This window comes from Thermobia domestica, chromosome 13, assembly GCF_964235325.1.
Source record: "Thermobia domestica chromosome 13, izTheDome1.hap1.1, whole genome shotgun sequence".
Taxonomy (NCBI): Eukaryota; Metazoa; Arthropoda; class Insecta; order Zygentoma; family Lepismatidae; genus Thermobia; species Thermobia domestica.
In genome coordinates this window covers 131,502,122-131,529,743 of record NC_137466.1, presented here as the reverse complement: position 1 = coordinate 131,529,743, position 27,622 = coordinate 131,502,122, and the positions used below count along the sequence as shown (strand labels likewise).

Genomic DNA, 27,622 nt, shown 5'->3' with positions numbered 1-27,622 from the left:
ATACAATAATGGATTATACAGGATGCATGTCAAAGATAAATGCAACATACACGTAAAATATTTGTGATAATACGTAAGGTATGAAAACATAAAACTCACATATTTCTCTTGCTGTCCCGTAAACATCCTCTCCAAATTTTATTCCAGTTCATCATGGTATAGAGGGAAGGTTCTCTCATGAAGTACCTTAACACACTCTGCAAAATTTAGTGGTATTCTTCTTTCAGAAAGTAACCATCCTTGATCCCCGTCATCAAATAATGGTTGTTAGAAACCTATAGTTCTTTGGAGAGGTACTTTCTTGGTTCTGGTCTTGACCAGTGAACGTTTCAAGTGAGCAATCAGTCCCTGACCAACAAGCTGCAGTATCTAGTCCGGAACTAGTTACCTGTCCTAATGTTTCTGTTATGCTCACCGCAAATTTGCCTAGTGTGATGAATGTTGAGATGGTACCTTTGGACACTTCGAAGAAAAAGAAACGCCCTCTATTTGATAGTAAAGCTCCTAAAATTAAAAAAGTGCTTGACTCATCTCTGTCTGTTGAACCTAGTAATGCTCTTCGCACGCGATCTAAACAACTTTCGCAACTACAGGTGCTCACTGTGTCTAATGAACATTCATTATCGTCACAGCAAAATGCTGAAACGCCATCTTAATTTATTTTATGTTTTCTGGGTTTAAATTTTTGTGATGAGGTAATTTTTCTGTTTCGTGCATAGTTTTTGCATCTTGTATATTACTCCCTTCTGTTCTACATTTTTACTTTTCTATTTTCCATATTACGTAGGGTGTTCGAAATTTTAACGCACTTTCTTCCGCTACGAAACAAGATGCAGTTTCTGCCTTTATTAATACTAGAATGTTTGATATTTTGTTTGCCCAAGAGGTTAAAATTACTGATTTACACGGTTTATATAATTATACTTTCATTAGTAATGAAATTGTAGCAGGTACAGGTACTGCAATTATTTATCGCAGTGATTTACAACTCGGTCAGTTTTACAATTATCCTGATGGTCGCATTATTACTGGTAATTTGGAAAGTATACACCTTTGTAATTTCTATAACCCATCACGCTCGCAGTACCGTATTCAACGTAATAAATTTCTCAGCGACGATGTTGCCACTGCATTGCACACTGCTACTCGATCTATTATTTGGTGAGCGATCAGAATGTGGTTCCCGGTTCTCAAGATTACTTGCAGAACCTTGCCCCTTCCACAAATTTGCTTCTGGTTTTACTCACTTTGGTCTTGTGGATGTTTAGCGTCATTCTCATCCTCACGACCCGGGTTATACGTATTTTCATTCTCAAGGAGCACCTCGCATCGATACCTTTCTCATCTCTTCGTCCTTGCTTTCTTATGTTCAGAGCATAGAACTTGTTCCAGCCTGTTTTTTCTGATTATCATTCTGTTCTTTTAACTGTTAATTTACCTATAACACAATATCTACGAAACCCTTTTTGGCATCTAAATATTAGTATTTTTTCTGATCCATCCTTTCAAGCACTTCTTCGACAGAAATGGAATGAAATAAGTAAGCAATCATTACGTAAGCGCAACATTATGCAGTGGTGAGACTCTCGAGGTAAACCTACCCTTAGAAGTCTTTGTCGAGACTATTGTCGTGAGCGAAGTAAAACTTTTCATGAGCAGTATAATTATTATTACCGACTTTTACATGAGTACTATCTTGATTGTCAACAAGGGGCTCCTGTTTTAACACAAATTAAACAGGTGAAAGCTTTCCTTTTATCATTACATCGTACCAAATTATCCGGTATTAGTGTTAGGGCTAAAATTATTTCGAGTCAGCCCACTGAATCTCCCGGTCTGGTTCAAGTAAGTGCTGAAAGACGTCGGGGCAAACAACGGCTAATCGGTAAGATCCAATATGAGGAGGGTTGGTTATGGTTGGGAACTAATGTTGCTCCTTGTTTTACCCCTTATTATACCCGTCTTTATAGCCGGCATCCTTCTTCTCCGTGCCGTGATGATTTGTTTTCTGAGTTCACTCACCTAGATACGGGGGCTCAAATTGTTTTGAATGCCCGTTTTACTGAAAATGAAATCAAGCATGTTATAATGACTACGGCAAAACGTAAATCTAGTGGTATGGATGGATTTCCTTATGAATTTTATCAAACTTTTGCTGATATTTTTCTTCCTTTTTTACCGAACATTTTAATGATTTTACTTACGTTTAGGGACCTCTCTTACACATAGTATTATAGCTTAACATCCAAAGCAGTCTCGGTCCCTTTGTGTCACTCAGTACCGGCCTATTAGTCTTACTTCCGGCGATTATAAACTTTTAACCTAGGTTCTTGCTTCTCGTTTACGTAATTTCCTCCCAAATATTTTACATTTTGCCCAATTGGTCATGATGCCCAACAGCCCCATATTTGGCACTAGCAAATATTCGTGACGCCATCGCGTTTTTTGAGCGTTATCCCACTCGCGCCATAGCAATATTAAGTACTGATTTTTCCCAGGCTTTTCATAAAATTGATCATTACTATCTTTTTCGTATTTTGGATGCTTTACATTTGGGCAAAATTTATTTTAATATGCTCCGTGCTCTTTATCGGTATCGTACGGTACAATTGAAACTTAATTGAGCGATTACTTCTTCCTTTCGGCTTGAACGTGGTCTTATTCAAGGGTGTCCTTTATCCCCCCTTTTGTACAGCGTTGCAGTTATGCCTTTTATAAGTGAAATTTATCGTGAAATTGATGGTATTTGTCTTAATAAGGCGTATCTCAAACTACAAACATATGTTGATGATTTTAACTTCTTTTTTCATTCTCAAAGTGACCTTGATACGATTCAACATAATTTATACTTATTTAGTCAAGCATTAGATGTGACTCTCAATGTTGATAAAACTCAATTGTTATGCCTTTCCGACCACGCACATACGTCCTTTGTTTCCACCTTCACACCTGTTTCTTGTCATAAAATTCCTGGTCTTATCTAGTGTCCATCCGTTAAACATATCCTCTCGGTAAATTAAAATATTGTTGTTTCTAAGTTGGTTACTTTATTCTATCAACATAAAACAAGAAATCTTACCCTTTTTGAACTTGCCACTTTTATTCAGGTTTATGCCCTTAGCCTTTTATATTTTATTATGCAAATTTTCCCGCTATCGGTTGCTATTCTTAACAAAGTAAATACACATATGTTATATTTTCTTTGGTATCAACATACTCTTCGGATAAATCGCCAGGTAGATTGTAGTCGACCTTTTGTTGGAGGCCTTGGTATCAATAACATTGCTTCACAGGCCAGATGTCTTTTTCTTCATAGAACATATAAATTGCTTTGTGTTTATAGCAATTCCTTTTCGTCACAATACATCATGCGCTGTCTGAGTCACGTGACGCTTACTGCTCCTGTCTCCATTCATCGATGGTCATCGACCTATCCTTATTTAAAAATCTTAGTTCTCGATATTGCATATGGTCTTATAGCACGGGCTCGGCTAGAAGGAATAACCGTTCCACAATTATATCAATATTATGCTTCACCCTCTGGCGTTCCCCTTATTGTACGTAAATTTCCTAATAATAACTGGCCCTAAATTTGGCGCAACATTGGTTCCCCAGGTTTATCTTCATCCTTACGTTCGCTTTGGTATTTATTGGTGCATAATTAATTTTTAACAATTGCGTGAGCTACCCCTATACCCTATATGCCACCCTACCTATACCCTACCCATTTCTCCTACTTCCCTGTGTCATATTTGTGGACAAACCGGCACCCTCTCACATCGTATTCATACATGTACTAGGATATACCCTGTTAGGCAAAAATATACTCAGATTCTTGCCCGAATCCTTCGCACTGGTACCACTTGTAATAACTTGTGACAATATGATTTTGCTCCTCGATTTTTTCTTGCCTCCAGTTAAACGTAATTTTGTTTTGTGGTTGACGATTGCAACGGACGATCTTTTTCTAAATCTTTGTGCGGATTTCTCCCCGGATTTATACATTTCTTGGTTATCTTATTTTATATTGTGTATACCTGTTCCCAACCTCATTGCTGGTTTGCTCAGTATTATCAGGCGATCTATCAATGTTTTTCCCTTTAACTACTGATATATGTTTACTTTTTTGTATTTCTTGTTATTAGTTGTATTCATATACTTGTTATTATTGTAACTATTATGTAATCGCTCAATAAATACTATTAGAAAGTTTTAAGAGGACGCGGCTAGTAATTGAAAAGTTGGTGGTTTGTGCATCCGCCACAGGAGTACATTTGTTTACTTGTTTAAACTGTTTTTTAGACTCATCATAATGTAAACACATTACGCATATAGACGATTTAACGTATTTTGGGTGAGTAATTTTGTGGTTCATTAACGCTTACACCGACTCAACACCGGCTGTGTGTTAAAGACGTAACACACCCCCTGTGTTAAACGCCAACACCGCGGGGTATGTGTTGAACTAACACCGCATAGTGGTAGTCACGCTGGAACCACTGCCCTGTGTTAAAATTAAGTTGAATTAACAAAAGCATTTTTTACTGTGTATCGTTGATATAAACATCTTTATGAAGCAACCAGCTTCCAACCACAACGATATGTAGAGAATTTGAGAACAAATTCTACTACCAATTTTTACTTCTCAAACGTGGTTTGTATCCAGAAAGAAGCATACCTAAGAAATACGAATCCCATTCTCTCTTTGCTCTTTTTTAAGTACACAGCATAGATCATCTTTTCTATTTTTGCCCTTCGAATTTCTCGAAATAGTAAGTAATGGTAGCAGTGAGTACTTGCAGATAACCAAAATAAAAAGGTTTTCCCGTAATTGATAAGCAAGAAAATTATAGAATCTTTGATAAGATATATATATATATATATATATATATATATATATATATATATATATATATATATAATTTGAAAACGCAATACTGATAGATACTTTATTTTGAAAGATAGAATATCGGCAATATTTGTACTCTACAGATGTATGTGCCATTCTAGTGGAACTTGGACATCTAAAATGTATTAACAGGAAATAAACGCCAACTAGAGGTAAGTAAGACATATAAGTAATTAGACAGAATAAGTAAGACATTATACGTTACAGGCCAAAGTTCCAAAATTGGAACATAGTAAAATAGCATGTAATTACTAACTAATATATAAACGATTGGGCAAACAAATATTATCAGCTTTTTAAAGGACTTAGAAGCAATCATTTCTAGAAATTAATTTTATTTGTATTAATAGGCTTTTAGTAAAAAATATATAATACGAGGTAGGTACGAAAATTTAAAATTTTACCAAAATCTGAGTGCATAAGTTACTATTAGTTACAAATTATATTACATTTCTATTCATTTTGTTTATTTTGTATCTTTTCTTACCTACAAATCAGTTTTTTATTCTCTCTCGTTGATATTACTTACGTTCTATACAAGTAAAACACATTCCAATATTGAAACATTGGTCTTTAAAAGGTTAAAGAACTAAGTAATATGCAGCCTAGAAAACTGACATGCCAACTGCACTTACGGTCGACAATCTGCAATACCGGCGAAAACGTCAATATAAATTTGTACCTTTCTAAAGCAGAACTATTTGAGATTGAGTCATACGATTCCTAAACAGACCACAGGTAGAGTAATTACGCTCTTTGGACTTCAATGCGAAAAAGACGCATTTCTCAACATTATATTAGACATGACCATACTCGACATTTTGGACAAAAATCCTTCTTTAACACTGCGTCAATTCTGTCCTGTAGACTAAAATTTTAATGTCAAACATAAACAAGAAAGCACTTATCGTATCTGCGATACATATACTCCTCTCGCAGCTGATTGCCGGTCAGATCTGAAGAAGTAAGAATATAAACATACAAAAACTTCAGCAACAAATTATTATATTTGTAATGTTAATTTGTCTCTACAGAATCCTCTGCCTTCCCATCAGAATCAATCAAAAGAAAGTGATCGAAGTGAATTATCAATAAAGACAACATATTTTCATAAAAACAAATATTAGGTGTCCATCTATGTGACCCTAAGAAGAGAAGCTTTGGTTCACCGGTTAGGAAACATTTCTAGTTTCTCACTTTCAATATTTGACTATTCAGATGGTGGCCATCGACTCTTCCAGGACATTCATTTTATTTATGCTACGAGCTTGAAGCCTTGAAAAGAAATTGTAACTCATTTTTGGTCAAAGGAATCAGTTCCTTATTTGTAAATTATCGGTAATTAACCTTAGGCTAGCTCCTGTCATTCTTTCCTTCAGAAATATCTTCACTTTAATTGCAACTTTACTCTTTTTTCTTACTGCGTGTGTATTAATTAATTGTGCTTTCTTTTATTAAATCGTAATTGCTTCATTGGGCATTGAACTGTTTTCTGCTTGATTCTAAGTTTGGTAAATGTATTCACCAGAGTGACTTGTATGTATTTGACCATCAAGAAGCCGACTTACCGATATTAAGAAGATAGATGTGCCTTTCCTTTGAACAGGTAATTTGTGTTAATTCCCTAATTCAATCTTCAAGAACCTGTGTCCTTATCCTGTCACATGCCAAGAACTGCTACATCATCTCCTCCTTGGGTATGACAAAGTCACCTAAGGCACCTTTGGTAAAGTTGACGCCGAATTTTGGAATCTTTCATTGTGTTCAGCTATGAACCAGACCCCATTCTTTGTTGTTTCATTTTGTAACGTTACAACGCAAGCCGAACAAAATTGTTTGATGGGCTTTGGTTCAAATGGTTACATTCGTACTAGGAGAGAGTGAGATTGTCGAGTACAGCTTTCGTTTTAGTGTTAACTTCTTCGAGCTTGAATCGCCAGGGCTTGTTCTAGAATCGTCATGAATGAGGTGAGATCTAAACATTTTTAAGTTGCAATTTTCCTATTCTTTACATCATAACTCTTAACGAACTTGTCATGGAAATAGTGTTGGATTTTATTTATGCAGTATTTAAGTCTGATGGGGATAAATTACTTTCACGTCATAAATTGTAACTTTTGTTGATTTCTCGTCTAGCTTCCTAGCTAGTGGTTGATGCACCCAAATTACCTGGTAGTAGTAGTGGTCGACGTATATCTAGTCGAGTCAGCAAAAAATTTTGTGACGTCATAGGTCAAAGGTCAATAACCTTGGCCCGCGGTCAATGATCTAGCGGTACATAGGACTACCCCCTTAAATTTCGGCAGGGGCACCTTGGCCCACCCCCTAAATTTTGGCAGGGGTACCTAGACCCCCCTTAAATTTTGGAAATTGCCAAATCTAAAAATTTGGTATGGTAGCCTAGGACCATAGTATGTACCTCTATCAGTATTGGGGGTCTATGTCCTTCCCTTTCATGGGTAAAAAATTGCCAAAAATTCAAATTTCAGAGGTTTTTGACCTAATTTATCGCCTTTGATGAGGTGTTATTATCCTATATGGTTATATGAGCGTATACAGGGGTCCTTACCTTTTATAAGACATGGGTATATTAATGCAGCCCTTGGAAAATTTACAAGGGGTACCTTGACCCACCCCTTTAATTTTGGAAATTGCCCAATTTAAACATTTGGTATAATAGTATAGGACCCTAATATATATTACTATAAATTTGGGTGGTCCACCTCGTCCCCTTTTAGGGGTACAAAATTGCCAAAATATAAACGTAAGCAATACGTTGTACCACGTGTTTGGTTTTTGGCCCAATTTATCCTCTTGGATTAGGTCCTATCACCTTATATGGTTATATGGTTATTTATAGTGGTCTATTCCCTATCATAAGACATAGGTACATTTGTACACCCCTTTAAAAATTTGGGAGGGGTACCTTGGCCCACCCATTAAATTTTATAAATTGCCCAATTTAAACATTTGGTATAATAGTATAGGACCCTAATATATATTACTATAAATTTGGGTGGTCCACCTCGTTCCCTTTTAGGAGCACAAAATTACCAAATTTTACTACAACCACGTGTTTGGTATTTTTGCTCATTTTATAACCTTGGATGAGGTCCTATTACCTTATATAGTTATATGGGCGTATACAGGTGTCCATTTCCTATCATAAGACATAGGTACATTTGTGCACCCCTTTAAAAATTTGGGAAGGGTACTTTGGCACACCCCTTAAATTTTGGAAATCGCCCATTTTATATATTTGGTATAATAGTATAGGACCCAAATATAGATTACTATAAATTTGGGTGGTCCACCTCGTTCCATTTTAGGGGTACAAAATTGCCAAATTTTAATACAACCACGTGTTTGGTTTTTGGCCCAATTTATTCCCTTGGATGAGGTCCTATTACCTTATATGGTTATATGATCATGTATATGTGTCCATTCCCTATCATAAAACATAGCTACATTTATGCACCCCGGGAGGGGTACCATGGCCAATCTTTTAAATTTTGGAAATTTTCCAGTTTAAGCATTCGGTATTATAGTACAGGACCACAACATGTATCATGATAAATTTGGGTGGTCCACCTTGTTCCCTTTCATGGGTAAAAAAATTGCCAAAATATAAACTTAAGCAATATGTTGTAGCATGTGTTTGGTTTTTGGCCCAATTTCTCCCCTTTCATGAGGTTCTATTACCTTATATGGTTATATGTTCATGTATATGGGTTCATTTCCTATCATAAGACATGGGTACATTGATGCACCCTTTAAAAATTTGGGAGGGGTATCTTGGCTCATTCACTCGGTTTTAGAAATTGTTTAATATAAGCATTTGGTATCATAGTACAGGACTTCAATATGTATCACTATAAATTTGGATGGTCCACCTCGTTCCCTTTCATGGGTAAAGAACTACCAAAATCAAATTTCGTAGGTTATTGACCCCGTTTGATAAGTATTTAACAAGTTATATGTGCATGTACAGAGGTTTATTACCTTCACATGTTTATGTTCCCTTTTAAATTTGGGAATTATCATATAACAAAATTTGGTAAACGTTTTCTAGGACCCATTGTAGATGTTGGTGTTTCTCTTATGGCCAAATATTCAAAATTTAAAGATTATTGACCGGCTTTATTATTGAATAAGTACAAGATTTATTACTTTTTCATAAGACACAGATGTATTTGTGTACCAATCTTAAATTTTGGGAAGGATACATTTCGTATTGTCATATCAATAAATGGTAATTGTTCTTAAAATTGGATAGTATCTCATTCATTGGGTAAATCATTGTGAAATATTAGTATGATCACGTGATCAGTTATTGACCTATGATGGAATTAGGAATCCAGGGCATTGGTACATTGAAACTTTGTAGGATAATTTGAGAATTGTCAAATGAAATTGCGTCATTGCTTTTGATTATTTCAGCCTATTGGATCAAATATAAAGTAAGCAATACGATCTACCACGTGATTGATCTTGATGAGGTAGTGTCTAGTCATTCATTTCCTTTGTTGTGGTACTTCTTAAGTTTGAGTACACACTTGCAGAAAACAGTTGGTTCTACTCAGGTAAACAATTGACGGACATTATTGACCTTATTGAACATATAATGATATGATTATTTCTAAGACTTAGGTATATGAAGAGAAGTATTCTTTAAATTTGGGAATTGTGATAAACAGAATTTTAGCGTGATGCGCGAAATTTGAAACAATACATTGAACTTTGCTCACAGCTCATAGTCTACGATCATTGGTGGTGATTGATTTGACCTTGAGCTTTAGAAATCTGATAGCTAATCTTATTGAATTTTATGACTCATAGACGAAAGGCAATACATGCTGCAACACTTTGAAATTTAGTCACAAGGTGACGTAATCTGACACTGGCAAAGTTATTGTTGATGCAATTTGATTGGCTGATCACTATCTTTCATGCAATCTGATTGGTTGATCACTATCTTTCGCGCAATCTGATTGGCTGATGATTTTCAAATCTTTCCTGCATTCAGTTTTAAGTTTTGTTTAATGTTAATGTTAAAAATTTTTTGTTTGAAATTTTGGTTTGAAATTATTTCGTTTGAAATTTTTAGTTTGAAAATTTTTGTTTCGAAATTTTTGTTTCGAAATTTTTGTTTGGAAAATTTTGGTTTGAAATTTTTAAGTTTGTACTTTATTTGTAAAGAACCGGGACTGCTTAGAAGAAATTTTTTAGTTTGAAAATGTTTGTTTCGAAATTTTTTGTTTAAAAATTTGGTTTGACATTTTTAAAAGTTTGTGCACTCATTAGTAAAGAACTGGAACTGTTTAGAACAAAAACCTATGGCAACATTGTTTATCATGGTGCAATAGTACACTTCAGAACATGGGGTTGTACTTGAAATGAAAGAAACATTAATCATTGAAATGGATCATTTTATTACACTGTACTGGTTAATCACATACATCCATACCAGATAAAGGATCGGGAATATTAATCCAATGTTCTCGGGATTGCTGCCAGAGTAGGTGTTGCTGTGCTGAGCTTTCGTTACCATACAGCGGCAACATCTTCAGAGCTATGTGTTGAAGTGTGCTGGTCGTACAGATTATATAGCGGTCTTAAAGAATTTCTGTGTTCCTATTGGTTGTTTATGTTGGCCAATGGCGTGCTCTGATTTTGCTGGTGGAAACTGCTCTCTGATTGGCTGATGGTTCTTTTCGTTATACTTCTTGCACTAGTTTGTCTTTAGCGTATAATTGTAATTCCAATTGAAGTCTAAAAGGTCTATTGCAATATCAATTGGTGGAAACTCAATGTCCATTTGATCACAAATAAACTGTTTATCAATACAGGTATGCACCCACGAACAATGTTGACAACCATCACATCTAGATACATGTTGTACAATATGCATGACTCATTTTTCAAAATAGTACTTTTTCAGGAATATACTTGTTTTGTTGCACACTTCCACTGCATGTTTAACACACTGGAATACGCTGATGAATTTATTCCATTCCGTTTGCGTTAGATACACCATTTGCGAGGGACATGCAATGTACTCTTTTAACGTAACAGCACTATCTTCTCTTCGAGGACTGTACGCAGAATCACTTCATGATTTGAGCCTAATGACTTGACTATGGTCATATTTAGCTCATCATGAAAATAATCATTAATTTGGTTGATTCGTGAACATAATATTTGCCATTCTTCAAAGTTCAGTTGTACACCAAATTGTTCTGCTTTGCCCAATTGAATCACAGGTTCAAATGTTCTAGCACTGATACCAATCATCACATGTTTTGTTTGAAATATATTTATTGGATAATAGCTTGCGAAGATGAATTCTTTATCGTTAGAAGTACACATCTTTCCTGCTGAAACGCACTTGCTCAAATGATTTCATGGGATAACACTATATTGGTTGATTTATAGAACTACAGCTGACGTCATTGGAAAGAAATGTGCTAACGTTTGAATTCATGATTTCATCACAGTTGCTGACATCAAGCTGACCAACCAAATTCATAGATCGCATTCAGCATACAACTACGTAATGTGCTGACGTTTGAATTCATGATTTCATCACTATTGCTGACGAAACCGGCTGTGTACTAAATTCAAATTGATGACTTCGACCCATGTATCCTTTGTAACATAAAGATAGAGATCCAGTATTTAAGGAACGCAGCAGTTCTTGTTTTGATGCTTCCATGGGTAAATACCTTGCTGGTAAAATTATATTCTTATCATTTTGAAGCTTCACTACGATTCTTAATCCAAACTTTGTAGGGATTTTTTTGGCTAGCTAAGATTCTATAAGGTACATTCTGTTGTAAATCGGTAATCTTGGTAAATGATTTCATCACATCACGTGTGTTTAGAAACTGCAAACAAGTAGTCATGATGATGTTATTATGAATACTAACTCGAAAATGATGACGTTGCATTATCATGTTCTGACGTGTACTATTGCACCATGATAAACAATGTTGCCAGAGGTTCTTGTTCTAAACAGTTCAGGTTCTTTACTAATGAGTGCACAAACTTTTAAAAATGTCAAACCAAACTTTGAAACAAAAATTTCAAACAAAAAATGTCAAACAAAAATTTTGAAATAAAAAGTTCAAACAAAAGTTTTTCAATCAAAAATTTCGAAACAAAAATTCTCAAACAAAATTTCAAACGAAAAAAATTCAAACCAAAGTTTAAAACATTCAAAACAAAAATTTCAAAATAAATTCAAACAAAAATTTCAAAACAAAAATTTTCGAACTAAAAATTTCAAACAAAAAAATTTCAAACCAAAGTTTCTAACAAAAAATTTGGCAACAAAAATTTCAAAATAATTTAAAACAAAAATTTCGAAACAAAATTTTCAAACTAAAAGTTTCAAACGAAAAATTTCAAACCAAAGTTTCAAACAAAAAATTTTGAAACAAAAATTTCAAAAACTTTTTAGATGTTAAACAAAACTTAAAACTGAACGCAGCAAAGATTTGAAAATCATCAGCCAATCAGATTGCGCGAAAGATAGTGATCAACCAATCAGATTGCATGAAAGATAGTGATCAGCCAATCAAATTGCATCAACAATAACTTTGCCAGTGTCAGATTACGTCACCTTGTGACTAAATTTCAAAGTGTTGCAGCATGTATTGCCTTTCGTCTATGAGTCATAAGATTCAATAAGGTTAGCTATCAGATTTCTAAAGCTCAAGGTCAAATCAATCACCACCAATGATCGTAGACTATGAGCTGTGAGCAAAGTTCAATGTATTGTTTCAAATTTCGCGCATCACGCTAAAATTCTGTTTATCACAATTCCCAAATTTAAAGAATACTTCTCTTGATATATCTAAGTCTTAGAAATAATCATATCATTATATGTTCAATAAGGTCAATAATGTCCGTCAATTGTTTACCTGAGTAGAACCAACTGTTTTCTGCAAGTGTGTACTCAAACTTAAGAAGTACCACAACATAGGAAATGAATGACTAGACACTACCTCGTCAAGGTCAATCACGTGGTACATCGTATTGCCTACGTTTATATTTGATCCATAGGCTGAAATAATCAAAACCAATGACGCAATTTCATTTGACAATTCTCAAATTATCCTACAAAGTTTCAATGTACCAATGCCCTGGACTCCTAATTCCATCATAGGTCAATAACTGATTAGGTGATCATACTAATATTTCACAATGATTTACCCAATGAATGAGATACTATCCAATTTTAAGAACAATTACCATTTATTGATATGACAATACGAAATGTACCCCTCTCAAAATTTAAGATTGGTACACAAATACACCTGTGTCTTATGAAAAAGTAATAAATCATGTACTTATTCAATAATAAAGCCGGTCAATAATCTTTAAATTTTGAATATTTGGCCATAAGAGGAACACCAACATCTACAATGGGTCCTAGAAAACGTTTACCGAATTTTGTTATTTGATAATTTCCAAGTTGAAAAGGGAACATAAACATGTGAAGGTAATAAACCTCTGTACATGCACATATAACGTGTTAAATACTTATCAAACGGGGTCAATAACCTCCGAAATTTGATTTTGGTAGTTCTTTACCCATGAAAGGGAACGAGGTGGACCACCCAAATTTATAGTAATCTATATTAGGGTCCTATACTATAATACCAAATATATAAAATGGGAGATTTCCAAAATTTAAGGGGTAGGCCAAGGTACCCCTCCCAAATTTTTAAAGGGGTGCACAAATGTACCTATGTCTTATCATAGGAAATGGTCACCTGTATACGCCCATATAAGTATATAAGGTAATAGGACCTCATCCAAGGGAATAAATTGGGCCAAAAACCAAACACGTGGTTGTACTAAAATTTGGCAATTTTGTATACCTAAAATGGAACGAGGTGGACCACCCAAATTTATAGTGATCTATATTAGGGTCCTATACTATAATACCAAATATATTAAATGGGCAATTTCCAAAATTTAAGGAGTGTGCCAAGGTGTACTCCCAAAAAATTTAAAGGAATGCACAAATGTACCTATGTCTTATAATAGGAAATGGAGCAATATACATGACCATATAACCATATACGATAATAGGACCTCATCCAAGGGGATAAATTGAGCCAAAACCAAACACGTGGATGTACTAAAATTTGGCATTTTCGTAGCCATGAAAGGGAACGAGGTGAACCACCCAAATTTATAGCAATCTATATTAGGGTCCTATACTATAATACCAAATATATAAAATGGGAGATTTCCAAAACTTAAGGGGTGGGCCAAGGTACCCCTCCCAAATTTTTAAAGGGGTGCACAAATGTACCTATGTCTTATGATAGGAAATGGTCACCTGTATACGCCCATATAACTATATAAGGTAATAGGACCTCATCCATGGTGATAAAATGAGCCAAAATAACAAACACTTGGTTGTAGTAAAATTTGGTAATTTTGTGCCCCTAAAAGGGAACGAGGTGGACCACCAAAATTTATAGAAATATATATTAGGGTCCTATACTATTATACCAAATGTTTAAATTGGGCAATTTATAAAATTTAAGGGATGGGCTAAGGTACCCATCCCAAATTTTTAAAGGGTTGTACAAATGTACCTATGTCTTATGATAGGGAAAAGACCCCTATACATAACCATATAACCATATAAGGTAATAGGACCTCATCCAAGAGGATAAATTGGGCCAAAAGACCAAACACGTGGTACAACGTATTGCTTACGTTTATATTTTGGCAATTTTGTATCCCTAAAAGGGGACGAGGTGGACCACGCAAATTTATCATAATACATGTTAGGTTCTATACTATTATACCAAATGTTTAAATTGGGCAATTTCCAAAATTAAAGGGGTTGGTCAAGTTACCCCTTCTAAATTTTTCAAGGGCTGCATTAATATACCCATGTCTTATAGAAGGTAAGGACCCCTGTATACGCTCATATAACCATATAGGATAATAACACGTCATCAAATCGATAAATTAGGTCAAAAACCTCTGAAATTTGAATTTTGGAATTTTTTTCCCCATGAAAGGGAACGACATAGACCCCCAATTCTGATAGAGGTACATACTATGGTCCTAGGCTACCATACCAATTTTTTAGATTTGGCAATTTCCAAAATTTAAGGGGGGTCCTAGGTACCCCTGCCAAAATTTAGGGGGTGGGCCATGGTACATCTGCCAAAATTGAGAGGGGGTGGGCCATGGTACATCTGCCAAAATTTAGAGGGGGTGGTCCTATGTACCGCTAAGTCATTGACCCCGGGCCAAGGTCATTGGCCTTTGACCTATGATGTCACAAAAAATTTTGCTGACTCTACTACATATACGTCGACCACTACTACTCCTGGTCATATTAAAATAATTAGCTCTATCATCTGCAGCCCGTGTGTACATAATTGAAACTGTTATATTATGTTCAAGAAAATCTGCCTGTACTGTTACAGTATGGTTCACAACTCGCCTCGCACTTCAAACCCCCCAAATGACTTGCAACTTCAACATCTTCTGGTCTACAAGTACAACAATCAACCGATATGAAAGGTGGAAATTCAGAAATTTGATGGTTATCTCTGATAATTGAGCGAGAATTTGATTGCCCTTTCTATTTTCGATCCCTATTTTTTTCTTTTTTGAAGGAGACGAGAAAAACGACGAAGGATCTCGAAAGCGTGAGGACAAATCTCTGAAGGAAGCATAGTCACAAACGTTAGAAAAATTGATTGGAAACTGTTTCCGATTAGAACATACGTGATTAAGTGACAGAAAACACCAGTACTTTCTTGTCCTTGTTGGAAATAGATATCAAATTCATTAAAAGCGATTTTGAAATTTCTCACTTATACAAGAAGTTTGAATATTGCCTAGAAACTGCATGTTGTCAACGACAGTGCCGAATGAGGTATCGTTCTTATTAAAATCTCTTCTAAATTGGTTGTTGAGGACGAAGATCGGATGCAATGTCTTCTACAGAATGGTTCCAACATAGTCGGAAAGAGTATCGTAACACGAACATAAGCAATGTAGTAAAGTTGTTTTAAAATAAACTGCTGTCTAATTGACTTGCAGCGTGTGAAATACTGTTTATGATTTTCATTTATTTTGATTTGAATAAAATATGTCTAAAGTAAGGAAAATTATATACTCAATATGAAAATTGAAAAATAATATTTTCTGTAACATGAATTTTATTCTTGAAATACATCCTATTTCACTTCACGTTTGCATGTGCGTTAACAACCATTCAGTGGAAACTAATATTCCTGAAACTTTGCATAAATTAACAAAACATACATTACAACAAACTGAGAAGTGAGGGCAAGCAAAATCTGAAGTTCAAAATTAATTCACTCTAGTCTATATATACTAGAATGAATTTATTTAGGGTGTTTCGAAACAACATCGACAACGTCTGGGATGTGCTGCCTGACACCAAGATAAAACGTAAAATATAGACCAACCTGGGTGTAGAAATGCCTCCATACGGCACTATGACAAACCGAAAATTTGTCGGAAAAACGCAAAAATAGTCGTAACTCGAGACCAAACTGTCTGATCGAAGTCGGGTAAAAGTCAATGTCTATTATTTTTAATCGTATAATGCATAATTGAATGTGGTGCAGGGGGAGTACAAGGATGACCCCCAAAGAAACTGGAGAATTCCGGTCTATCTTATCAAACATTGAATGAGGAAAACAAACAACAGTCATTATAACAACGAAAAAAAGGGCGGTCCGGAGTTGGATTCCTGGTGGGGATACTCGATCGAAAAGGTGTAACAGCTTTTTCAGGTCAGCCATCTTGAGTGAGGGCTTTCCTGGATTTTTCTTCATGTACACCAAGCAAATACTGCGATACAGGTCCCAGGCCGCTTTCTTCCTTCCCTTTCGTCAGATAGTGTGCTATGCGACGGACATAATCCCTTATATACGTGAAGGAATAAATAGCTTTAGATGCCGAAAGCCCATACATCTAATTCCTAATCCTTCCTATCCACGAACAAAAATCATAGAACATTGTTTATGTTAGAAAAAAAACTATTAGAAATCGAAAGAAATAGAGATACACATGTTTGATTGATCTACTTTATCTCAGTGCAGAATAAACTATCGGACAAAAGTTGTCCTTCCGATGAATACGTTCTTCGAGTGTATGACATATCATTTACGAAATATATTGAAATATATATGATTCGTAGGAGTATGCAGCTTTTGTAAGAGTAATAATTGAGAATGTTTTGTACTTTACAATAATCTATCTACTTAATTTCTTTCATTTCATTTTTTCTAACTGTAGAATCTGCCCTTGGTGTTATAACCTTCTTGAATTAATGTTTTAATATACTAAATTTTTACCTTCGCTATTACCCGATTGTCTTTTTTCTTCTTGCTCTTGAAATTCCCCTACGTTTCCTTCGCTGTGTCCCTTTACTTTATATACCTTTATATCTTATAGATGCCATGAATGGTGGGAAAGTTAAGAATAGTTACAATGGCAGAGAGGAACAGGAGGCTAGATGCCCAGTGACTTATCCCTAGAGACGTTTTAAATTGTAGTGTGAGACAAGTAATATAAAACCACGTTGTTCAGTGTACACAAATTTTCTGCTCCTAAATTTTTTTATGCCTCTCGACTTTCCCCCTGCAGGAAGTTAAAGCTGGCACTGTCACTCTTAACAATTCTTCACTAAGTTCTGGATTTAAAATTCTTTTCCCTGAATGTTTTACAGCTTAAGTAATAGTTCTCGTGACTCAATGAAGAAGTCTATGCGAGTGAGTTCACTATTGTTGGATACGTAGGTCTTGTAGAATTGTTCTTTGCTAAAATACAGTACAACATCATGTGAAATACGCTAATACAGAAATTGTCCTCATTCAGACTAGACCTTGTCAATATAAACTGGTTTTATCTGTACTATTTCTTGATGCAGTCTCGTGTCACCACTACATGTTCTTATCATTTGGTTATGAACTTATTTCGGCATGGTGGAATTCTGTTTCTCCGTCTCTCTAAAGGAAATTGTCTGAATCACTTCGTTACTCGCAAATCGAATCTGCTTGATGTATTTATACGCTATTGATTCAACTTGTATTATCACACAATTAATCAAGAAATGTATTTCTTAACATTTTGAACACTAAGATCCCCTTTGTGATTGACCTACAGAAAACTCTTTTCTTTAAAAAATAAAAACAATAATAACATATTAAGAGCCATTTTAATGTCGACCAGCCGACATTTTGTCCGCAACCTCCGGAGGGACGCGGCCCACCACTCGAGAATAAATGACCTGAAAAGTGTACTTATTGTTTTCGGACGAGGAAATTAGTGATTTCCAATTTTGTGCCTCAGTACTGTCTTATACATTGATTTCACACAGATTATTTACTTGATTGATATAGCTATTGGTTCTATTTCTTCCCTCAAAGTGAGACTATGGTGTTTCAGTGATAGAGGGCTCACTTCTGGTGCAAGAGGTTTCCTGTTGGATCTTTTTAAAGAACAATGTGTCCGTGAGTTCGCGGGGTTTTCTGATTTTCGTCTTCACTCTCATTTCATGAATTATTTTGCAATAATTAGTTTTCATTTTTCATATATGTCCATTCACCTAAATAACATAACGGTGAGAGTAAAAGACCAGCTTTTATTTCAATGTTTCCTCCGAGAGTTCTTTTTCTAGTTTAAAGTCCCATGATTATACACTTTAGGATAAAGGCGTCCAATGATTAATGAAAGTGAATGATTACAAATATTTTTTTTTGTGATTTCAACCTAGAATCGAATCCCGGACCACGCACACCAAAGGCGCACGCGCTAGACAGTAGACTAGGTAAGAAGACTGTCAGAGCGTTTATTCTGTAGTGAGACAAAGTAGATCAATCGAACATGTTTATCTCTGCTTCTTAGGAATTGTAACAGTGCTCTTCCAACTTGAACTATGCATTGTGATTTTTGTTCGTGAAAATAAGACACTCCTGAGGAAAAAGTACGGAACGAAGAGAGATGGGAGTGGAGAATGGCGAAAAGTTCATAACAAGGAACTGCCTAAGTTATACCTTTGGCGAACATCGTTTGGGTCATCAAGTCTGGGAGGCTCCGGTGGGCAGGTCATGTAGCTAAAACGGAGGAAAGTAGAAACAAGTTCGATTTTTTTAAATCCGAAAGCCAATCGGAACGTATCGTTAAAGACCTAGACAGAGATAGCAGGACAATATTAAGATAGATCACTCAGAAATACCAATACAAAGTAGAAACTGGATTCAGGTTAGCTAAGGACACAGGTCAGTGGAGAGCTTTTGTGATTGTGGCATTGAACCTCTAAGTTCCGTAAGGCATAAAGTTAGGTAGAAATATTGTATTTGATTACTTTTCTATTTTCCTCATTTAACATTTATTAACATACATAAGCAATTGTCGTTTATTTAGGGGGCGCCGCATCTGCACTATATTCAATTGTATATTAATAAAATCTATGATTAGAAGCAATGGACGTTCCGGTTCAGTCGATATTTCAGTTATGACTGTCTTTGCATTTTTCGACAAATGTTCGGTTAATCATAGCACCGAAAGGAAGCATTTTTACAACTAGGTTGGTTTATATTTTTTGTCTTATCAAAGTGTTTGGAAATATCTCGCAATTTTTTGGTGGTGTTTTAAAACACGCTATATATATATATATATATATATATATATATATATATATATATATATGATGGATCATTTATCTTGCTATGCTCACGTAATTTCAGAACTAAGGAACGAAAAATATGCAAATAATGGCAGAGGGACATTGTTTGATGTACTTTTCGACACTATTAAGTCAAAGTGTTGCCAACTTCACAATAAAGTTATATTTTTCAAACAGCATTACGTCAAGATTGCATATTTCAAATCTATGTCTCAAAGGAAGGTTTAGAATGTAACATATATTATTCGGTGCTACATACTAAGGACTCTAAACTATCCCAAACATCCCAGTTTGGGTTACCTCTACTGAAGTAATAATTCAAATGAGACAAGAGGTACTAGGTACACATCGAAAGTATTTTAATGCCTTATTACTATGATCATCGTATAACGGATTTAATGTGAATAGAAACAATTGCAAGGAGACGAAAATTTGATTTTTCAAGCCTCTATTTCGAAAAACCACTTGAATCAGTACATCATCGAATTACATAGATACTTAACAATGGATATGAAGATCATAATGCCGTTTACAGCAATTTGATGTCTCAAACCGTTTTGGAGATATGACATAAACTGTTAAAAAGTTAATGATGAAAATTGTGTAATTCCGAGAACTTATTGTAATTAGACATATCACAATGTGTTGTGCAAAATTATAGAAGAAAAATAAATAAAAAATGTTCTAAAATTTCTCACAAGTATGCCAATAAAATCAATATATCAAATTTCAACATTTTTTATATCTCTCGAATGATTTGAGCCATCAAATTGTTGGAGACAGAATTAGGATGTTTATGCCTATCGAAAACCATCTACGTAATTCGCTGTGATATTTTCCTATACACTTTTTTCAAAATATAGACATTTGAAAAAGTCAAATGTTCAATTCCTTGTAACTGTGTTTCTATGTGTTCGAAATTCGTCATATCACTACCGTAATATTCGTCCCTAAGGTATTTTGGCTATGTAATATCCTGTCCGTCTCACGTGCATTATTATTGTTGAACAACCCTCCAGACATTAGTTGCTTTTGGATGGTTTTGATACTATTGCGTCCTTAGTTGGCAACACTATATGAGAAGCATGGTAATATATGTTTTCGATTTACTTATGGATTTGAAATATGTAATAACCTGAGATAGCGCTACTTGAGGAAAAAAATACAATTTCATGCTGGAGTGGCAATAGTGTTAATAGCATTGTGATATAACAGAGTGCACGATAAAATATACCTCTGCCAAAATTAACAAGATGCACAATTTCAGCATCTGTTATTTATAAGTTTTTAAGTTACAACTTTGTATCAATATGAAAGTCCATCCCATTTATATATACGTACATATATGCATCTTCGAGTTTCTTTACGTTTCAGTATAGATGCGAGTGAATATTCGAGTGAGTAAAGGTTTATAATTGAGATTATGTAGCATACAAACGTCGAGATTCTTTTTGCAGGCAGCTTTATCCAAATAGTTCGACACTTTTCGTAATGAATGTTTAGGTCATTAGCTGTATTGTGACAGCTTACAGGTTGATCTTCTCAAATTTTGCTAGACTATAATCCAGGTTTGCTGTGATTGATCGCCCGCTGAGAGAAGTATTTTGACATCAACATTACCAGAACGAGAGTGACTTAACTATCGTTTCACTGATGATTTATGTAACGTATTTTGTCCATAAACAGCACTAATTTCTTTTATGTTTGCCCAGAATTTCCGCCTTATCCAAATAAAATTGTAAAACTTTACTCATCTTGATGGCTCAATACCGTAGCACATCTACTAAATCAACTGTGTGCTGACAATTTTGAGTTTAGCCTGAGCTGCTGCGACTCATATACCTTGAGATGTGGTGCACTAAATGTTGTGAAGAGCTCAATATCTTTTAGACGACCTAATAGATAGTGAGGCGCAGGTTTCCTGTAACAAATTAAACGTTCCAAGAATACATTTCATCAATATATTTAACTCCCTAATAAAATCGCCAATAATAGAAATCCAATACAAGTTCTGGCTCCAAGTAATGTTCTACAGAGGAAAAAGTGATTAGAAAAAGCGAGAAACGGATTCCTGCAATCTATTTAGCGTTCTAAGAATAAGCACCATCATCTCTCTTAACCATTTATTCAAACAGGAAGTAACAAAATTCAATCACTTGTTTTTAACGTTGATCTCTATAGAGTGAAAACTAAAATAAATAACCAGAACCGTATTTCTGTAATGAAATAAGTATCCCAAGAATATATTTCACCTTCACACTATTTTTTTCTACTAAAAGCTAAAGTGGTAGAAGTCTATTACCATTTCAGATTTCAATATTAACTAAGGAAATACATCTTCATACAAACCAAACTTCTTACGTCACACTGTACTCGTTGATATTTAATTATTATCAGAGTTTTCATTGGTGCCTCGTTTATACACTGTAATTCGGAACATTTTTAACAGGTGTTAAATAGTATCTACCTACAAAGCAAAACCAAACAACAATGATACCTGTTTCTAATCACATTACGTACAACGTCCTCCCCAAGACGAAGTCTCTTATTCCTGCAGTAGCTATTCCTGAAAAATAGCTCTCTTATTTCTGTATTAGAGAAATGATACCGACGTCGTTATGAGATTGCAAGAATGTCCTAAAATTTTAATGCACGAAATCTTTCTATTCTCTTTGGCCAGGGATACATTTTCCCTTAAACTTTAGAATACAAGTTATATTTCTTGTAGTTTGTGTGGAAATATTTCAAAGCAAATGTTCGATTTAAGCATTACAGTTAGTCTTCATTTTTACATGAGAGATTTTTAAAATTTCATTTGGTGAAATGAATTACACACTAGAAGATTTCAGTTTGAATATTTACAAGGGTTATATTTATCAGTACATAGGTCAAAAACCCAGAACAGGATTCTTGAGAATTTTTTGCGATAAGTAATTCTACAAATTGCGACAACTTTTTTCTTTTCTATGTCTAGGTTGATGTTTAATTTGACTTATGTAACAAGGATTGTTGATGAATTTTCTTGGAAGTTTTCCGAAAGTTATAATTTTGTTCATATTACATAAATAAATGTTCTAGTGATACCTAGCAAGACTTGATTTAGTTTAAGGAAAAAAAGAGAGAAGATTTAGTTCGGTGATATTCATTTATGGCTCAATAAATGTTTGCTTTGGATTTGAGTCTTGGATTGCATTCAGCATCGAAAGCATATGAGACGAGAACTTACATCTTAACGATGAATAAAATCCGGCTGTCCCATGCCAAAGATGCATACGCTATGCACAGAGCCCACAAAAGGTTTGCAGTACCAAAATCAACAACTAAATTTTTATTACCAAACCACAGAACTACCCTCTAGAACAGGGTTTCTCAATCTGGAAAGAGAGAAAGAGAAAGGTCGCGAACAGTGGTGAAAATATAAATATATTCGGATCTAGCAACAGAAAAAATATTATTAATTTCTCATTTTGATAGAGATGTGTTCATCTTCTTACTTGTCTAGTATAACAGAGAATATTAAATGAAATTATCAAGAAATAAAGAAGCTTTCCAAAAACAATCAGAATAAAACAAAAACGGAATGTTAAAAAATCCAGTCTTAAATGTAAGGAAATACAAAAGTACAACAAACACTACATGTTAAAGTACAACTGAAAGTGAAGGTTGCACGCATATACAACTAAAAGCAATAAACGGTAATAATGTAAACACTTATTAAAAGCCGGAAATTAGTTATGGAGGTCACTGGTATTAGGAGGCATGATATGAGAAAATATTAAGAAAGCCTTTTCTAGAACAATACATTGTTTTCAGTACATAATTTATTATTTCTATGATGCGTTTTACATTATTTGCTATAATATAGCTTTTGTGTTTCATAAATCGTTATAGTATGTAGTTTCATTAGGAAAAGCAAAAACTGACAGATCTAACAGATAAAACGCTTTACAAAGTAGGTAAAGGGTCAGCGTAAAATGTGTATTTAGCTTAGGAAATATTTGACGAGGAATTCGAAGCTGATATTCTGAAAGATATAGAATAAATAAATAATACCATTTCCTAAATACTGTAAGCTATCGTGAAAAAAGAAAAAAATCCAGGAAAACATACGTAAAATAATGAGTATTATCAGTCTCACATTCCACGTAAAAGGCGTCCTTTCTTGAAATTTGTTGATAAGTATTTAATGTAGAAAAGACAAACATATTAATTTATGTAGTGATATGGTTAGTAAGGTCAAGCAAATAAGTTTTATTTCTATAAACAAAGATTTGCACAAACAATAACATTCTTGCTCTCAATAGATAAGAATGAATGTCACAAATTCAATAAAAGATATCCTTGTGCTGTTGTACAATTATTTAGAGGAAATATGAATACCATAATTTGTAAAATTCTCCGTTCTATAGTTTTGTTAAGAAGTAGTAGTACAAAAGATAATTCTTGATCTCTGTGATACTGTTTTAGTAGCCACGTATGAAATGCGAGTGAAATTGTTTTTAAAGAAAGTTCAATATAAGTAAAATTATTATAATCGGATTTAAATATAAAAGGGACTTTGATATGAATGTAGGGACAGCATGGATGATAATATAGGCATTATTAGAGTGGAAACTAAGTAATTTAATATATTGGGAAAATATCTTATTGAATTTTCTCTATAATATATGTTTTCTTTATATATTTTATAGATGGAAAGATTAAAAATACATATGCTTGCAGTGTTTTTGTTGAAAACCAGCGTCTTTCTCTATTTTTACGGAGGGGCAATATACCTTACTCTTTAACTATGATGTTGAGTCAAACAAGTACAAATTTAGAGAAGATATGTAGCTTATAACGTTCGATTTTCTTCGAATGAAATCTCTTTGATGATAAATATTAGTTTAGTAATATGAGTCAAATTCAGAGTTGATTCAACTAATATCATAATATACTATCAATCACGCAGACACACTGTATACTTTATTTGCATTCAATGTTTGTGTCACTGGCACGAACATTCGTAAACTAACGGTGCATTGTACACGTTCATTCATCATGTTTGGTCCAAGTTGTTTCTTGATTTTTGGCTGCTAGATGCAACATGGCAGCTTTCGAACTGGTGTAGGAAAATCAATAGTAATTGAGTGTTCTCCAACCAAATGACATTATGAACATACACCATACTGTTTCCTAACTGACTGAATACAGCTGCTACTATTTGAAATATGTACTTAGTTTTTGACGACAATTGCATTGCACAGTTCCACCTATTGGTTACTTTACAGGTGACGAAACGTTACTTTACAGAACTTGGAGCACTAATTCTTTATTCTCAAAATTTCTCTTACTGCTAATGCGTATAGAAAGAAATAACCCATGTACGATACAATTTCACAGAACTGGTGAGAATTCTAAACTACACGATAGAACGTAAAGCATCTGAGAGTAATTCGTAATCTATTAAGCTTCCACCGGAAACACTAAGCCTTCATTCCATAACACAATTAATACATTCATATTTCCGTCATGAAAACGTTAAAAATAATACCTCAATAAACTTAGTATTGATATCTAAGTGATAAAGTACATTTTAACGAAGAAAATTAATGAAACGTAGGTGTACAATTATAAAAATTGTAATTATTTACCGTTTTGCTGAATATAACCACAAAGTTAACACTGCGATCTCAATTATAGCCCGATGTTCTTCAGAACTATTGAAAAATATAAGTACACACAAATAAAATGGCATCCACATAACATAATGACTTTTATTTTAATTTATGTTATACCATTGAGTAATAATAAAATATAACTAAGAAGCGAAATTTTGTTGTTGTGTTAGACGTCTAAACCGTACCGTCCCAAGCTCCGTCTTATAAAATTTTCACTAATCATCAATTAAACGAGTGCAACCCTACCTGTATTTAAAATTGCATGTACTTAACATTTAGAATGTTATCTTTGAGTGAAATGATAAATTCATCTATGATTTACTCATATCTGTTTGGTTACGAAATGTTTCCGTAACACTTTATGTATGAATATTTTCAACTTCCTTCGCATGAATAACTTACCTTCACATCCGTAAAATATAACAGACAGTTCTGTGTTCTTATACAATTCATGTAAGTTTTAAATTAGTTGATTACTTGTGGAAATAAGATTATTTTGCTATTAATTTTGGTTACTTGATAGATTTTTGTTCATCTTATCAATTCTTTTATTGTAATTGTGTGTGTTTCAAACACATCATTACGAAACTTTGCTTATTGCTACTACAACATCTTTCGTGATCAATTCCTGTACTTGTAGGAAACAATATGTATAGGTAAGCGATTAGGGTACGTGCTTTCGGTGTGGAGAACCTGCGCTCTATTCCCGACGGGAGCTCATGTACTTCGAGCTCATCCCATGTAAAGCTCTAGGTCCGCGCTTTATATAGCCTCTCTGCTGAAAGAGACGCTAAACTAAAATCAAATAAAAAACATGTTAATTTCTTCAGAAGTTATCTTGTAACGTTTTGTTAAATATTGCTTTCTTTTTAAATAGTTAATTCCTTGTTCTTATAAGTGTTAATATTGTTCTTTCAGAATCACTCGAATTTGGGTATAAAATTGGAAGGAATTGATCCGGACCTGCACTACTTCATATGGCAAGATTATTTGGTTTCTGTCTTATTTTTGGCAGCATCAGGAGCCATAGGATTATACTATGGATTTACCAAAAAACGTATGACAGAAATTGAATACTTGATGGGGTCGCGGAATATGACTGTAATCCCTATTGCACTTTCAAGCACTGCCACGTAAGATACTGTATTGTATGCTCTTTGTTATATATATATAGTACGTTTCATGGATCTTAGATTCGTAGAGTTCTCGATATATAAAGCACATGTAGAGTTAGAAACAATATTAAGTATAGTAACAAGCGAGAAAAATATCGCTTATACTGTAGTTCACAGTTTGTGGAATTAACTTGTCGTCTTTTGTATTCGAATTTCTTGAAGGTCTTAACAAAAGAAAATGTTACCAACAAAACTAGCTTTAATATTAGGTAAAAAATTTTAAAAATACAAGCGAAAATGCATTATATGACAAACCTTCCTCTATAGCCAACATTCAAAAACAAAATACGTACTAGAGCTGTAGAAGAATCTACTAGTTAAATGTAAACCTGGATACTTCACTCTGAAGAGGAAAGCTAGATCCAGATACACATCTTCTGAGGTATTTTCTGCCATGATATTATTATAGATATTATCTGTAGCATTTTCTTAGGATAATGCTAAAAAAAGCTTCCGTCCGTTATTCCACATAACAAATTTGAACCAAAACGAATTCTTTAATTCAGTTTTTACAATGGACAGCTTTAGTAATTACCTTGGGCGAGTTTGTTAACGGAATCAATCTGGTAAGATATTCAACGGTAATGGTGACTTTAAAGGTGGGAATCCATATTTCATACATGGAATTTCTTTGCATGATTAGTTTTACCGTTTTTATCAGATATTATTTGTAGATAAACGTTTGATTTATATATATATATATATATATATATATATATATATATATATATATATATATATATATATAATGTTGACAATATGAGCGGCCTATCCAAATATGGGAATGGTAAACTCTCCCCAAAATCTCTGTACCTAAACAAACAAGAAATGCCACTGAGAGGAAAAGAATTTCTTGCTGCTTATTTAAGTTAGATTACGGAATAGGAAAATATAAAAATTTGATAGTCAAAGAGAAACAATATTGCTATATCGTCGGGTTATACAACAGAATATTCTTCACTTCATGTCCAAAGAATGACTTCGACAAGAATACAAGAGGGCTCAACTTATGGAAGAATTTGAAACATGGACTTTTTAATGTAAGTAAGTATAGATGCTGAATAATCTTTCTCTTCTTAAGCAAAATTACTTTTTTCACTGGGCTGGTTCTTGGAATTCTTGTAAAATCTTTTAATTGAAAGAGCAGCGTATTTTAGACAACCCAAGCTAG

At 34.1% G+C, this 27,622-nt stretch overlaps 1 protein-coding gene across 4 annotated transcripts in view; it reads left to right on the top strand.

The window, feature by feature from the left end:
• LOC145668509 (sodium-coupled monocarboxylate transporter 1-like) overlaps nucleotides 1-27,622 on the top strand; it is a 252,034-nt gene that overhangs the window by 116,406 nt on the left and 108,006 nt on the right. For all 4 annotated transcript variants that reach the window (XR_014128030.1, XM_081736476.1, XM_081736478.1 and 1 more), the window contains exon 2: nucleotides 26,195-26,409. Coding sequence is in view for 3 of the 4 variants with exons in the window: in XM_081736476.1 (XP_081592602.1) it covers nucleotides 26,336-26,409 (74 nt within the window). In the remaining variant the exon portion in view is untranslated. The remainder of the gene's footprint in view (nucleotides 1-26,194; nucleotides 26,410-27,622) is intronic.